Source organism: Physeter macrocephalus, chromosome 4 (genome assembly GCF_002837175.3).
Source record: "Physeter macrocephalus isolate SW-GA chromosome 4, ASM283717v5, whole genome shotgun sequence".
Lineage (NCBI taxonomy): Eukaryota > Metazoa > Chordata > Mammalia > Artiodactyla > Physeteridae > Physeter > Physeter macrocephalus.
In genome coordinates, this window is record NC_041217.1 from 80600006 (window position 1) to 80616243 (window position 16238).

At 41.8% G+C, this 16238-nt stretch overlaps 1 protein-coding gene across 2 annotated transcripts in view; it reads right to left on the bottom strand.

The window, feature by feature from the left end:
• TTF2 (transcription termination factor 2) overlaps positions 1 to 16238 on the bottom strand; it is a 44517-nt gene that overhangs the window by 18807 nt on the left and 9472 nt on the right. The window contains exons 4-12 of one of the 2 annotated variants that reach the window (XM_007119382.4): positions 13467 to 13533; positions 11654 to 12655; positions 11223 to 11337; positions 10701 to 10883; positions 8735 to 8883; positions 7407 to 7488; positions 5453 to 5572; positions 3697 to 3847; positions 1076 to 1181 (exon numbers count right to left, since the gene is read on the bottom strand). In XM_007119382.4, the coding sequence (XP_007119444.2) occupies positions 1076 to 1181; positions 3697 to 3847; positions 5453 to 5572; positions 7407 to 7488; positions 8735 to 8883; positions 10701 to 10883; positions 11223 to 11337; positions 11654 to 12655; positions 13467 to 13533 (1975 nt within the window). The remainder of the gene's footprint in view (positions 1 to 1075; positions 1182 to 3696; positions 3848 to 5452; positions 5573 to 7406; positions 7489 to 8734; positions 8884 to 10700; positions 10884 to 11222; positions 11338 to 11653; positions 12656 to 13466; positions 13534 to 16238) is intronic. The other variant, XM_007119383.4, reaches the window with a different exon arrangement.

Below are 16238 nucleotides of genomic sequence, written 5' to 3' on the forward strand. Positions count from 1 at the left end.
GTACTCCTATTCGACATCGGTGCGCAGAGAGCCAAGATTTTGGCATCAGTAGATACTCAATATTTGGGGAATTAAAGGAGTGCGGTGACATAAGCAAGCACAAGGTGCTAGGAGATGCATTTAACCAGAGGGGGAGGCAAAGCATTCCATTCAGAGGGAGAACAAAGGCACAAGAGCACGACAGATCATGGACGGAAGTACACTCCTTGGTACAGCTGAGCGTGGGGTGCCACTGGGAGGGCTGGGGTGTGGGGGAAGAAGGCCACACAGGCAGGGCAAGACCGTAACAGGCCTAATATATCATTTAAAGGGATGAGGGTTTTTAGCCTCAAAGCTAAGAGGAATTACTGAGCAATCTGAAAAGTTAATCATCCGAGAGAAGGCAGAGTTGGTCATGAGATGGAGAAGCATTCTAGAGATCTCCCCAAATACAGAAAGCTGTGAATATCCTACTGTACTAAGAATAAAAGCATACGCAAAAGGGTAGTTCTTGGAACAACACTGTATTTTCAGGGGGAAAAAGCCCACAATATCTATGCAATAAAGCCTCTACTCTATGTAACTGAGACTACCCTGGACACAGCAACAAACATTCAGGTTTTTTCCCCTGGTTACCAGTTAGCCTCTGGCCCACTGTGGCTTTATTATTTGCAACTCCTTTTCCTGGAAAGTGGAGGAAGGCAGGGAATAATGGCTTCATATGAAAATACAAGTCCTAACACGAAATATAAAACACATCCTGAGAATATACCCCCAGAACTCTCAAATAAACACTGTAACAAGTGAAGCTTTCCTTTATTCATGTGACACGACCACCACCACAACTGCAATGTAGTTATTGTTTCTAAAACACAGCAAACTACTGTACCATCTCCACCTTTATTGCTGAGGAGGTTGTCTAGTAGAGTAAAAGAGAAGGGACAGAGGAAAGAACTCTCTGTTTCCACAGGTGAAACAGTTCAAATGTTCATGACCTTACGGGAGGGTACCTTTGCCATCTCTAATGCTGTGAAAAGACTCCTATTAAACGATCCGCGGTTCCAACCCTACTTCCCTGGCAGCACCCACGCCTCACCTCCACACTGAGGTTTGCACCTGCCATCTCTCCCTCTTGCTTCTTTGTGGGAATCTCCTTGGCCAGAAGGCTGTAGGTAGTGACCACGATGTCATATGTGGAGAGGCTGCATAGATATAACACAGAGCAAAAGTTAAACCATCCCGCCACGACTCTGACAATGAGAGACAGAGTTGATTCCTTCACAAAAATGCCTACGGCTGGAAGGATAGACAGCAGAACTCATTAATTTATGTCCTTAATTCACACACACATGACTCTGGAGAGGTAAATTTTATACACCTGACTTCCTTATTGCTTACCACTGGTCATTTTTACAGATTATTCGCTATAACTAGAACAGCCTCCCTCTTCCCAGCCAAGTCAGAAAAGATCATCTCTGGCGGGGTCATATTAAGCTTGAAGTGATCTGGCAAGAACAGAAAGTCGGATAGGGTTGGAAGTTAATATGTAGTTAATTTGACACAGATGACACTAAAGTCCCAAGGAAGTAAGAAACCCTTGAAGTACTGTTCATCTTACAGCAATGGTGTTTTCTCCTCCTCATTCTGTAATGGATTTGTGAAAACCCATTCATCTAGCTTTGACATTTGGGCATAAAAATACGTCATACACTTTCAGTTTACCTCACCTATACTCTTTACATGTAAATATTCTTAATGAAAAGCACAATTCTTTTTCCAAGGAAGCTTAATATTGTGTACCTGAGAGAACTTCAATAAATACTTTTTTTTTTTTTTTTTTTTTTTGCGCGAGGCCCTCTCACTGTTGTTGTGGCCCCTCCCGTTGCAGAGCACAGGCTCCGGACGCGCAGGCCCAGAGGCCATGGCTCATGGGCCCAGCCGCTCCACAGCATGTGGGATCTTCCCGGACCGGGGCACGAACCCGTGTCCCCTGCACTGGAAGGAGGACTCTCAACCACTGCGCCACCAGGGAAGCCCCTCAATAAATACTTTTGATAAAAATGTATTTGGAGAGGCAGCGATGTCTACATGTTGCCTTACCATCATATAAAAATGTATAATTGAGAGTGATTCCAATCAGTCAGCTAGTGCACTCTGAACATCAAACCCAGTATGATCAAAATGCAAATCATGTAAGATGCAATTGACTTCTAAATAAAAATATACAGTACTCCATGCCGAAGAAGGCATGCGGGACAGCCATTGCTGCCCTAATAGCTTTCGTCTGCTGAAATGACTATCAGTCATGAGAGCTGGTGTGCCCTTAAGACTGAGGGTCACCAAGCTGGCAATTTACCCATGAGAGACTACTGCCCTGTTCTTTAAGAGATAAAATATCCAGTATCAGAGGTTGGGGAGAGAGATTACTTAGAAACAGAAACAACTTAGTTCTTGACTAGATCAGCATGTGTTCAACCCAGACCATCATATCACAATTAAGAACAAAAAACAAGTCCTTTAAAACCAAAAGACAAAGACTAGGACTATAATCACCATTTGGGGAAACATTTTCTTTCCTCCTTCCTGATCATCCCCCTTCAGGAATTCAGTTAGGCTTAATCCTAAACTTTTTTTTTTTAACAGATTTTTATTGGAGTATAATTGCTTCACAATACTGTGTTAGTTTCTGTTGTACAAAGTGAATCAGCCATATGCATACATATATCCCCTCCCTCTTGAGTCACCCTCCCACCCTCTTTATCCCATCCCTCTAGGTAACACACCAAGCTGATCTCCCTGTGCTATGCTGCTGCTTCCCACTAGCTATCTATTTTACATTTAATCCTAAACTTTTGAATCTAAAACTTCTTAGATGGTTCACATATGAAAAATAAAGCCATAAAAATATAACTAGGCTATAGCAACTAATCATTAATATTATATCAAGATGCTCTGTAACACTGAGCTGGGTCCATTCACACTAACAGAAAAAGAATGTGAATTTGGAATCAGAAATTCAGCACTCATGGGCTTCCTTGGTGGCACAGTGGTTAGGAATCTGCCTGCCAATGCAGGGGACACGGGTTCGATCCCTGGCCCAGGAAGATCCCACATGCCGCGGAGCAACTAAGCCCATGTACCACAACTACTGAGCCTGCGCTCTAGAGCCCATGAGCCACAACTACCGAAGCCCGAGTGCCACAACTACTGAGCCCGCGGCGCCTAGAGCCCATGCTCCACAACAAGCCACCACAATGAGAAGCCCACGCACCACAAGGAAGAGTAGCCCCATTCACTGCAAGTAGAGAAAGCCTGCGCACAGCAAAGACCCAACACAACCAAAAATAAAATAAATAAAATAAAATAAATAAATTTATTTTAAAAAAAAGAAATTCAGCACTCATGAAATAATTGTGACATATCCCCTTTTACCAGGGGAACGCTGCTGCTCCCTGGCTGACAACACAGGCATCTCAGGCTAACTCTCACGGCAGATTGTGGAGGATAGGGACAGGATATAGCAGCAGAACACCATTCTGTCTCAAGATGCACCTCTTAGCACAGGTGAAGGCTGTTTGGTGGTGAGAGTGCTTCTGGTCTTCACAAATACCACTAGCCCTGATTAAATGAAATGTCAGGGAGAGCAAGTAAGGTCAAATGGCACCCTAAGCCAAGATGCTGAGCACCTCATACTGACTGCAGTATTTCTGCACTCACACTTTTGCATGTTGATCCCGGTTTGGCCCATGATAGAGATAGACTCTTAGTTTGTTGTTGCTCACATGTTTCTCCACCTCATTTTTCCAATGATGGATCAGGGAAGCAGGACAGATGATTAGTGTTCCATGGGAAGTGAACTCAGAGGAGTCTTGAGAGGGGAAAAGAAAATCAACACCTCGTTACACTCATTAAATAGTTTTAACTTCTTAAAGGCATTACCTCTTTCCCTTGACTGACATTTATTCCTTCAATCAATATTTTTAACAACTGCTGCTTCTATTTCTACACATAGCTTATACCTTGGAGATGTTGCGGGTTTGGATCCAGACCACAGCAATAAAGTGAGTATCGCAATAAAGTGAGTCACACAAACTTTCTGGTTTCCCAGTGCATATAAAAGGTACGTTTACACTACACTATAGTCTGTTAAGTGTGCAATAGCATTACGTTTTTTTAAAAAGGTGCATAGCTTAATTTAAAAATACTTCATTGCTTAAAAATGCTAACATCATCTGAGCCTCCAGCAAGTCGTACTCTTTTTATTGGTGGAGGGTTTGAAGTATTGCAAGAATTACCAAAATGTGACATGGAGACACGAAGTGAGCAAATGCTGTTGGAACAATGGCGCCAAAAGACTTGCTCAACACAGGTTGACACAAACCCTCAATTTGTAAAAAACAGTATCTATGAAGCACAATAAAGTGAAGTGCAATAAAATGAAGTATGCATGAAGTAGAATAGAAAACAAAAGAAATAATCTTTTAACTCAAAACCATTATTTATTTTCCCCTATAAAAGTGGAAGAGAGAGGCTAAAGAGGGCGAGGAAAGTGGGTAGCACATGACTTCACTTAAAAAACCCAAAAAACCCCAATGTGCTTTCACAGTGGCCAGAATGCAGAAGCTGGATCATTTCCTAACTCATCCTGAGTGGATTCATTACAAGGGAGTATTATTACTTTTCTCTGAAAAGCATAACTTAATTACATTCACATTAAAGTATAAGTACAAAATTCCCTAAGACAAGCGAACATTACTTCGGAACCAGTTAGTGCCGGAGTATTTGTACCACTGCCCCCCATCCTTTGTGTGTGTGCAGGTGCGCACATACTGCTACTACACACAGGGACACAGGGTCCAGCTGCAACAGTGGTCACTAAAGGCCCTGAGAGCAGATGGCTACAGATGCCTTAACTATCTAACCAACTGAGAAATGTACATGTGTACCTGGCAATTTACATGTGGTGTTGGCTCTACATAATATATAGGACCTTTAAGGTACTTATACATTTATTACATTTTAAAAACAGAGGTTGAAATAAGAGAAACTATCTAGAATCTGGAAACTTCTGGAAGTTCAGAAACATGGAAAACAGTGTCTGCTATGGTGGCTAAAATCTGAATTTGTCACAGATCTTCTTTCAAAAAATAATATATTAACTAATTTGGATCTATCCTATAGTTATATCCTCAACATTAACAAAAATAATCATTAGGTTTAAACTAAGTTTTCTGGAGCCTTAGCTTTCTCCATAAAATTGTTCCTAATCACAGGTCAAGCTAACCTTATATTAAAAGGAAAAAATGATCACTTCTAGTTAGCATATTCAGTGTCAGAAATGATACTATAGGAAAGTAGTCTAATGCTAGTTTTCCAATAAATTAAATATGACCAAAGGCATCCTTTCATGGCTGAAAAAATTTCCACTCTCCGCTGCCTCACATCATTTAGGAAACAGCAGGTTTTTGAATACCATTTTTGGAGAGCCAAGCCAAAGCCATGGTTTTGTCTTTTTCTTTGTTTTTCTCTTGATTCTTCTGGGTCAGGATGAGTGCAATCATTGTCAGGGTTTTTCCTAACCCCATATCATCCGCTGGAAAATAAAAACACAAATAGGAGAGGTAACTATTTAGGGCAAAGAATCAGCTCAGCTTCAAGAGAAGCAGCCCCGGGCAGACACCAGCCCTGGTCCCCTGCTGTCAGTGCCATTCCAGTCACCATGCTTTGTCTCCTCTATTGAAGCCTTTGTCTTTCTTATTAAAATGAACACTAACTCTTGCTATTTATTTTGAGATCTAGGTCAAAGACATTTACTAGGACTTTTGTAAAATTTAAAACTTATTATTTAGATCTTATTCGAGTCTCCGTGTTATATTGTTACTTATCCAATACATTCATTGATATCTCCCTCTGTTTGATGATGTTGCCTAGTCTTCTTATTTATTTCCCTGCCAAAGCAAAAAGGTCCAGTAGATATAGCCTACCACCCACTTTACTACCACACTTTTGGATTTAGAGTTAACTCAAAGACAGTCCTCCATCCCCTTAATTTATTCATCAAAGGTCATAAATTAGCAGTTCTTGGGTACCATCATTGTGCTGGTTACTGAGCTTATCCAATTTACTATTTATACCCTATAAAATATTATTATCCCCTTTTTAACAGTTTAAATACTCGTTCTGACGTAAGCAGAAGTAAAATGTCACAGCATGGGCTCTGGTTCAGTCTGGTTCTGCCACTGTGCAGAGCTAACACAGCAGCTGACTACTCTCCTTTGGAAGGCCAGCTTACAAGGCTGGCCCTTGGCTGGTATCTGGGAACTTGGATTTCAGGAGGGGTCCCCCCATTCCCAGACTGGGTAAGAGTGTCTCTCTGTGCCTAAACTGCTTGTACCAACAGTACAGTTTATGCTGAACACCTGCTTTCCTTCTGGAATCTGAAATTTCAGTACCTGCCAGCCTGAAGCTGCCTATGTGACCAGCCCCCAGTAAAAACCCTGGGTACCGAATCACTAACAAGCTTTCCTGGTTGGCAACATTTTACATGTGGAAGACTTAAGCACACACTGAGTGACTCCACTGGGACAGGCCTCTGGAACTTGAACCTGGTTTCCCCTGGACTTTGCCCCAAGTGCCTTCTTCCTTTGCTAATTTTGACCTATATCAAATCAAATCGCTCAATTATTATTCAATTTATTTGACTGTAATAAATTACACCCACGAATATGACTATATGCTGTGCATCTTAGCAAATCATCTAACCTGGAGGTGGTCTTGGAGACCCAGACACAGCCACTTACTAGCCACAGTGGACATCTGTCATGCTTTCTGGAAGGTGAGCACCTTGGAAAATTTTAGTGTGACTAGTCTGCAAAGCAGAGCCTGGAAAACTTACTTCCTGCCTCTTCTGCAGCTAAGGCACCGGCAGCATGAGCTGGCTCTACAGAGCACTTACACTCACACCAGACTTCGATTCAGATGTGAGTAACTTTAGAAAAGAGGCTCCCTGTGAAACACTTTCTACAGGAAAGGTTGGAGACGGCAGCGTTTGATTTTGGGGTGGCAGTGCTTTCTTCTACTGCTCGATGGCACAAAGCAGCCATGACGGTTCTTACAGGACACTCCGTTGGTGACTTGGCTTTGGCCATTGCTCCTAGAAGTCCAGCCCGGCCCTCCACATCTCCCAGAGATTCTGTGGGCCACCACAGAATAAACCCTCCCTCTGCTTCATCAGCCAGAGTCAATCTCTACTGCCTGCAACCAAGACCTGACTGATCCTATGGCTGTGTACTCTGGAGCACGTGGCTTAAACTTCCCACACCGCAGTTTCCTCATCTGTCAAATGGGGCATTAGAGTACATACCCAGAGTTGAGAGGACTGAACGAAGCACTGCATTTGTTGGCTCTTAGCCTAACACCAGACTCACCCAAAATTCCTCCTCGTGGCTTCTGACTTTCCCGCCATAGCAGCCAGGCTAATGCCTGCTTCTGGTGCTGCAGCAAAGGGATCTGACAAAGGTAATAACCGAAAGTTAAGTACCAGTTCCTGATGAGAGGCTATGCTGCAGCCTGGCCACATGGACTCCATACTCTACTTGTTTATTTTCTCTAAGTGACCCTCCCAATATTCTAGTTGTCAGATCAGCTGCTCATTTCACCTTGAAGTCCTGGACTGCTCCCTCTCACCACACGTCCTGGTCTGCCCAGGACAGTTGTCATTGATGCCAGTTGTCCAGCATGTCTATCAAGAGCCGCCTCTCTCGCTCTCAAGTGAGAGTCCTGCTTTGTCTGCTTAATCAGCCCAAGTCAGTTTCTATTGTTTGCAGCCAAGACCTCTGACTGGTCACCCGACTTTTACCAGCCATTCCACTGGCTCTTCCTCATTATCTCTTAAATGTGCCTCTCCTCTCTGTGGGCAATGTCCCAGTCCGCACTGCTGGTCATAAATTGATAGCCCTTTAACTGGGGGCCCACCTTCTAGTCTTTCCTTCCTCCAGTTTATCTTGAACTCTGTGACATAAATAACCTTCACAAAACATCCCTGCTCAAAACTCTACAGTGATTCCATAATATCTCTTGAGCCATTCCAGTCTAAGTTCCTTCACCAATGCCAGGCTCCACAGCAAGGGACTCTTCCTGCTTAGTTACATCACCCGCTGCTCCCAGCTCAGGCACTGATGTCACCTGACCATCACTTATGAATACCAATCTCTGTATCTTCCCTCTGAACACCACTCCCTCTAACTGGAGTATTTGGTTTCTATCCTATCTCTAGGCTTGCAGTTTGTTTAAGGCACAAATAATACTGCTGACCTAGAGTAACTTTTCCTTTATTTCGAATCCGTTTGTACTTTGCATACAGTCCACAGTACACGACAATGCACATTTTCTGTCTTACAGTCATTGTGTAGGTGTCTTACACAGGTTGTACATGCACTTTCACCCCAACTAGTCCACTAAGAGCAGCAATTCCTTTGCAACTTTGTGGTACCTATTGAAGCTCAATAAATGGATCTGTTACTGCTACAGACATATATAACTATATGACTTTAAGAAAAAAAACACTGTTTTTTTCTTCTCACTACTAAACAGAAAAAAAGAAAATACTGCAAGGGAAGCCACTTGAGCATTATTTGTAGAAAAGATATGTCAGAATGGCACTCTGATGGGCACTTTCACAGTAGTTGGTCCCCCTCCTCGTGGGCGCTGGGATACTGTTATAAGACACTCTGCCCTGTGGGCCTTCCTGGCTCACCTTCAACCCAGCTGGATCCTCTGCCACAGCTGTCTCGCCAGGACGTGACTCAAGTGATCGATGCAGCTCATCAATGGCTTCACTTGTGATTTGCCACACTGCGCGAAGGCGATCTTGGCCTTTAGGGCCTGCGTACAAATCGAGGTTACCTAAAAGTGTTGCGAGTACTATGTCCTGGCCAGAGCTGCAAAAACGCAGTTCATTATTTGCCAGATGATGGATCTGTATGGACTAAAAATTCTTGCCTCCAGACTCTCCTAGACTCACAGGCTTCATTATCCCTAGTCTTTGTTTGTCTGTTATTTTTAAAAATCACATTATCAAGTGTTCTAATACAGGACAAAATAAAGTATAATGAAAAATAAGATAACCCATAATATTTTTTTCCTCTTTCAGCTTTGAAGAGGTGGCAGGGAAGAAGGTAATACCTTGAGAATTTTCAGAAAAAAAGACCCCTGGGGCTGGATGCAAAGAAGAAAAGCCAGCAATAGAAGAGGTTGAGCAACAGGAAGTCTGCCGAAGTTTAGGCAGACAGGGAGAGACAGCCCCTACAGTGTGCGTCCCAGGCTGCCTGCACAGCACTGAGAATATAATCCTTCAGTGCTGGAGCCCACTCATTCTACACAGAGAACTTCTACTGAAGTTCATTAATAAACACAAGCACCTTAGTTGGTTGCAAGTTTAGGGATGAAGTATCCAAATAAGAGATTTCTAAGACAGATAAAAATTAATTAGTCACTTAAATAATTTTTAAATGGAAAGCTATTTTAATGGAATTCTTTCCTAAACATATTACATAACTTCTTACCTTAATAATCCACCATAACTTAATTTCTCTAGGCAACTCCATCACCATGGTGATTACTGAATGACGCTGTCACACAGCAATGTTCTTCAAACAGTCTGGAGCACAGCTATGCTGTGCCACTGGACCAAGTACTTTTTCTTTTTTTTTTTAAATGGAAGTATAGTTAATTTACAATGTTGTGTTAATTTCAAGCAAAGTAATTCAGTTACATACATACATATTCTTTATATATATATATTCTTTTTCAGATTCTTTTCCATTATAGGTTATTACAAGACATTGAGTATAGTTCCCTGTGCTATACAGTAGGTCCCTGTTGTTTATCTATTTTATACATATAAGTATGTTTTCCCTGGGCCCTTTTAGAGAGACCTTTGCTTCATCTGGCACCCCGTCTATTCCTTACCCCCTTGTTGACTACTGCTCTTTAACCTTTCTCCCCTCCCTTCCTCCTGTTTTCTTTTTTCTCTCCTTTTCCCTCCCTGTATCTTGAGCAGTTCTCAGTTGGGAGAAAACTGGCTTTAGCTTTTTTCCTCGCTGCCAGCCCACTCGAGGTCCTGCGTCCTGGTCAGCAAACCAACCGATCATATTACATAGTTGAGGCTCTACCTGGGATCTTCATTCTGCAGGTGCTTCTGAATTCATTGTTTTCTGCAGAGTTCAGGATGGAAACACTCATTTAAATCGGGTGGTACTGCTCTCTGTGAGTCTACTGGTCATGCTCACATAGTCCCCTGCTCTGCCTCAGCACACATGCACACGCGTATACACACACACACACACACACACACACACACACACACACACACACACACACACACAGAAGGACTATAAACGTATCCACTGGCCTGCCTCCCTCATCATGATATAAGTTCAAGTTTTCATTCACAAACATTTACTGGATGACTCCCATACGCCGACCACCGGGCCGACCGATCAAGGACCGTGAACAAGGTCAGTGAACAGGGCAGACACAGTCTCTGCCCTCACAAAGATCTAAATTACACTGTGTATAAACTTAGCTGAGCATCACAAGCTTTATCACACAGGCAACTCAGAATGGTTTGTCCCTTTTCATGGTTACAAAGGTTATCTACGAGGCAGCATTTAACTCGTAGGTGTAGCGGTTCCCACCAGGGGCAGGCCCTCGGATCTCACCTCCACAGCACTGATCAGACCCTCCAGCAGCCTGCTGACGGGCAGCCTTCAGTCCTAGACCACCAAGAGGCTGGAGATCCCGGCCCTGCAGGGGTTTGGGAGGCACCAAGTGGGGAGGGTCAGTGGTCGTTTTGGTGAAGTTGCTCTGCTGTGGTACTTGAGTGTTACTCTTCTCATTCGTGCCTGCTCAAAAAACAAGGGAAGAACAGATTACACTTCAGAAAAGTGAAGGAATTCTATGCGTGAGGTGAGGTCAAGAGAGGGTGGGATCGCCATGAGCTTGGGAAGACTTCTGAGAGAGCACAGTATTTAAACCTTTTCTTAAACAATGGGAAAAAGACTTGAGTCCACAGGAAATAGGAGGAAGTTTTTATAAATCACAGGTGTAACTTATAAAGGAAGCTCAGTAACAGATAACAAGATGAGCAGGTGAATGAGTCAACCTATTCTTTATTGAAACGCCTCTCGAATGTCTCGTGAAGTTCATGCAAATTGTGGGTTCGGGGGCAGAACCCCTTTTACCTTGCTCTGGGGAGAGGGCCAGGGCACCGAGCGCATCCTCCAGCTCCTGAAGTTGCTTGAACAACTTCTGACCCTTGTCTGGAAGAGCCTGGATGTTCACAGATGCCAGTGTGTTCTGGAAAACAGATCCTATAACATGGGTCGCTCCTCTCAAGTCATTAGAAAGACAGTTTCAGATTAAAATAGCCTAAAATGCTAAAACTCTGAAATCACAGTCTTTTAACTATATGTGTGAAAACCAGAAACTTTTTTCTTTCTAAACCCAGGTGACTTACCAAGCCTGAAAATATAAACATAGCAAAAGGCAGAAACTAAACATCCACCGCTAAAACCTTTCTCACGTTAATATATTTAACTTGTTTGTGGCGTCCCTTATCTACCCACAGCAAGCAATGCTCCAAACTTATAAACAAAACACAGGTCAGTAGTACCTTCTTTTGTTTCAGCTGTGTTGTGAGGTACACACGTTGGGCTTCTGGGTCTGAAGATTCTCCCTTCTTGGAAACGCCTGAGTCAGGAGAAATTTTTCTTTGCACACTCTGACCAGGGAATTTAAGGTTCTCCTTCTTCTGTGAGTCTAGAGTCAAGTCAAAGAGCAAGGGCCTCCCTGGCTTAGAGGAAACAAAAACAATGTCATCTTCCTCACTGTCACCACTGCTTGTATCGGCATCTCGCCTCTCTCCCTGGGGATGCCCTGCGGCCAGCGGTGCAGGCTGAGCAGCCGGTCCCTTTGGAGCAGGCGTGTCCTGGGTCTCCGGCTTTGCCTGCAAATGGCCCTGGAGCAGACTTTTCTGGAGGGTCTGCGTGCATGCGTCATTCTTTGACTTTGTTTCTCTAGGCTCCCAGCTCTTGGGGTGCTCCTTGCTGAGGTGTCCCCCTTTCAGGGGCTGGCTTATTGGGTGTTGATTGTGAACAAATCCAGGCAAAGGCTTAGTTTCTTTTTCCCTTGGAGGTTCTGATTCTTTTTGGACAGAATGACTCTCACCATTTGACTTCTCCTGAGATGCAGATGGTTCTCTCAGCTCATTCCCACGGACCTGTTTGGATTTCATCTCAAAAAGGTTTCTTTTGTGCATCCTTTCAACCTCCTTTGCGGCACTATGAAACTCTGTCTTCTCCCCTCGCTGCGTCTCTTGAACAGCAGATTGTTTTTCCTTTACCGCCAGGCCAGATGAGAGATCTTTCTCCATGCAGCACTTAGATTCAGGCTTCTGTTCCTTCTTTTGATCCAGGAGTGGATCTCTCTCTTCCCTTTGCTTCTTATCAGCTGTCTTTTCCTCATCTTCAGCTTTGATGAACTGCTTCCGGAGGGATGGTTCTTGATTCTTGTCAACTAATTTGAACGGGTTTCTCTGCTGGCTGGAAGGATAATGAGATGTCTCAGAGGCATGCTGAGACTTACTGGTTACAGAATGTTCTTTGGAATTAGGATCCTAAAAGACAAAGGAAATAATCTTAATATAAAATATTAAAGCAACCTTAACATCTAGAATACCTTTTTTCAGAGGAAATGAAAATATAGTAAAAGCAGTCCAATTTTTCTGAATGTTCCTGGGATCAATTTCTCCCTCTAGAAAGGACTGCCAAACTCACAAAGTATTCGTTTCTTAACAGTACTTTCAATGCTTGGTTCCTTCTCTGTCCGTGATCACTGCTTTTCCAGGCCTCAAGGAACAGTAGTGACCAAGTCAAAGTGTTTTAATAATAGCAATAGCCACAATGTATACTTTTCATGAAAAACTATTCTCTCAAGATGAACTTTTCCCCAAACCTAAACAGTATACTTGCTTTGATTTTGGCTTTAGGAAGGTTTCACGGTGCAAATCCAGAATCTTAAGTCCAAGCTATCTCCCTACAAAAACAAGTTTCATGACCTTGCACAGTCTAGCTCCTCATGTACTGGATTTCTGTAGGGTCTCTCCTAATTCTCACATTCTAGAAGCTTATGAATTATACTCAGCTTATACCAACATCAAATAGATATCAGTCTATAAAAACATGCTGAAGTTAGTCAAGTAAATTTAAATTTTTCCCTAAATAGCAGGATACTAACTATATTTAAGACCCAAATGGTCCTTTGAATTAAGAGTCCCAACAAGGTCTACCATGCTTAAAGAAAAGAACTGTCTTTCAGAGATAGTACAATGAACACCAGTTTATACTGGACTTCAGGGTCTTTTCAGGTGATCTCACAGATTAAACAATCTTAATAGTCAGGTTTGAAAACAGATGAATAATTCTTACCTGCCATGGGATATTTCCACACCATTGCTTCCCCTCTGCCTTACTTCTAACACATCGGAAGAATAACCTAACAAAGTATAAAATGGAAATAATCAAATTTGTGAAAATACATTAAAACAAGAGATAAATTTGTTTTTAACCCAAGAAAACATCTTACAATTATTTGATACCAGCTTTCAAAGGTCACTTGAAACCAATTACTCTTTTATGTACGACATTTAAAAATTCTTTTTCTCACAGGATATTTATAAGAGCTGAGAAGTGAAAGGATACAGATGTCATGGTAACCAGAGGGTATTCATATTCATTATATTCATATTCATATTCATTATTCTTTTAACTCTACAGAATGACTGACATGGGAACACTGATCAGCAAGGACTGCTAAAATCAGAAAAAAGGAGATAAATAGACATTATGTGTCCCTAATGGGAAGCCATAATACTTCCCATAAAGTAAAAACAAACAAACAAACAAAAAAACCAAGCTACAGACTTCCCTGGTGGCGCAGTGGTTAAGAATCTGCCTGCCAAGGCAGGGGACACGGGTTCAAGCCCTGGTCCGGGAAGATCCCACATGCCGTGGAGCAACGAAGCCCGTGCGCCACAACTACGGAGCCTGCGCTCTAGAGCCTCGCAACAAGAGAAGCTACTAACAAGAGAAGCCACCGCAATGAAGAGTAGCCCCCGCTCTCCGCAACTAGAGAAAGCCTGCACACAGCAACGAAGACCCAACACAGCCAAAAATAAATTTAAAAAAAAAACCCAAAAAACCAAGCCAAACCAAAACAAACAAAAACTAACCTGAATCTGGTCAAACTTGGATCCAATTACCAATTTACAGGAAATACAAACAACAGAGGAACACATAAAACGACCAAGGGATGTAATCTGCAAACTCTTAACAGTGGGAAATGCTATTAAGATAAACAACTTGATTCCTTCAACAAGTAAATCACAAGGGAGAAAAAAAGATTGGGGGGACCTACTTAAGAGACTTAAACAAACCTATCAATCAACTGCAATCTGTGGACCTTATTTGGATCTTGACTTAAGCAAATGAACAAAAACTACCAAAAAATAAACTATTTATAACATTTATGAATCTACTGGAAATCTGTACTCCAACTGGTTAAAAAAAAAGAGTTCATATCTTTTAGAGCTACACACTGAAATATTTACAGAAGAAATGACATTAGCTGGGATCTGTTTCCAAATATGGCAGGAGTTGGGGGGTGGAGTGGGTAGGGTATATATGGAACAAGATTAGCCATGAATTGGTGATTGTTGAAGCTCATGGGCTGTATTATTCTATCCTAATTTTATACATATTTCCAATCTTCCATTAAGAAAAAAAAGACTGAATACAGACTTACATCCCAGTGCAAGACAGTCCCTGCTCACACAAACACTACCTACACTCCAGCTATCCAGAAATGGCTACTCTGTCCCATCCTCAAACTAAGCCACACACTCTCCATCCTACTGGACTTTGCATGTGTACCATCCTCCATCCAAAGGATGTCCTCCTTATCCCTATTTGCCCACCATTACCCCATCACCAGCTGTCAAAGTCCTACAGGTCCCTCCACACCTAGTTCAAGACATACCTCCTTTGCAAGGTTTTCCCACATCCCCTTCCCTGTTCATTCATTGTACTGCTTCTGTATTTTTATTGTATATAGTTGTATTACACTTGTATCTGCCTGTCTGCCCAACTATATTTTCAGCAACCAGAAGGCTATAACCATATATGATCTCTTCATTCGTAACTAAGCTTCGCCTTTTGTACATAATAGTTAAGTACTGCTGAATTAAACAGAACCAACTGATTTTTTCCTTACCCCAAATGACTTCTCAAAAACATGTAATCAGTTAAATAAGAGCTTTTAAAATACATATTTTAATTGTTTAAATGGGTAATATACTCAATCAAAAAGTGTAAAATGGCAGTGAAAAGCACCCCCTCCTCATATGTTCCGTTCACATCCCTCCCAAGTAACCATTTTCATTAATTTTTTGTTTGCCTTTCCAGAGATGGTTTTAATGCAGATAAATATAATATTTTATTTCTTCCTTCTCTACTCAAGGTACTAAATACCTTGCTTGCTTCTTTTTTTTTTAAACTTAACAATGTCTTGGAGATTTTTCTATAAAAACATATACATAAAGGACTTCCTTATATATATATATATATATATATATATTTTCTACAGCTGCACAGTTTTTTACACAGCTGCAGTTTTCCACTATAAGGATGTTCCATTATTTATTTAACCAGACCTCTTGAAGGGGACAGTTTGGTTGTTTCCAATTCTTTCCTATTAAAAGCAATATCACAACGAATAACCTTTTGTATATGTCATTTCACATGTGTTTTAATATATCCATAAGGCAACTATCTATATCTCATACTGTGGATTAGAGCCTTCTCTGTTTTTCTTCAACAATTAGCTTCTAGGTTTTACTTATTAGTTCTCTTTTTGCTGTTTTCTCACTCATTAAATTTTAGTTTTGCCTGCGCTAATTCCTTCTCTCTGCTCTTTCCATTTAATTTCTTGTTCTTTTTCAAACTTCTTAAATTAGTACTGTGATATACAACAGGAATCACAACAGTCTGATTCCTAACTCAAAAACAAATCCTGAGCAGGTCACGACCCCTCAACGCCATACTTCGCTTGGACATAGAAGCAAAGATAACAAGCCCCAAATGGACAAGTATTCCATAAACGTCAAGTTAAAAAGAAAACAGGACCAGCCCCTCTCATACAAA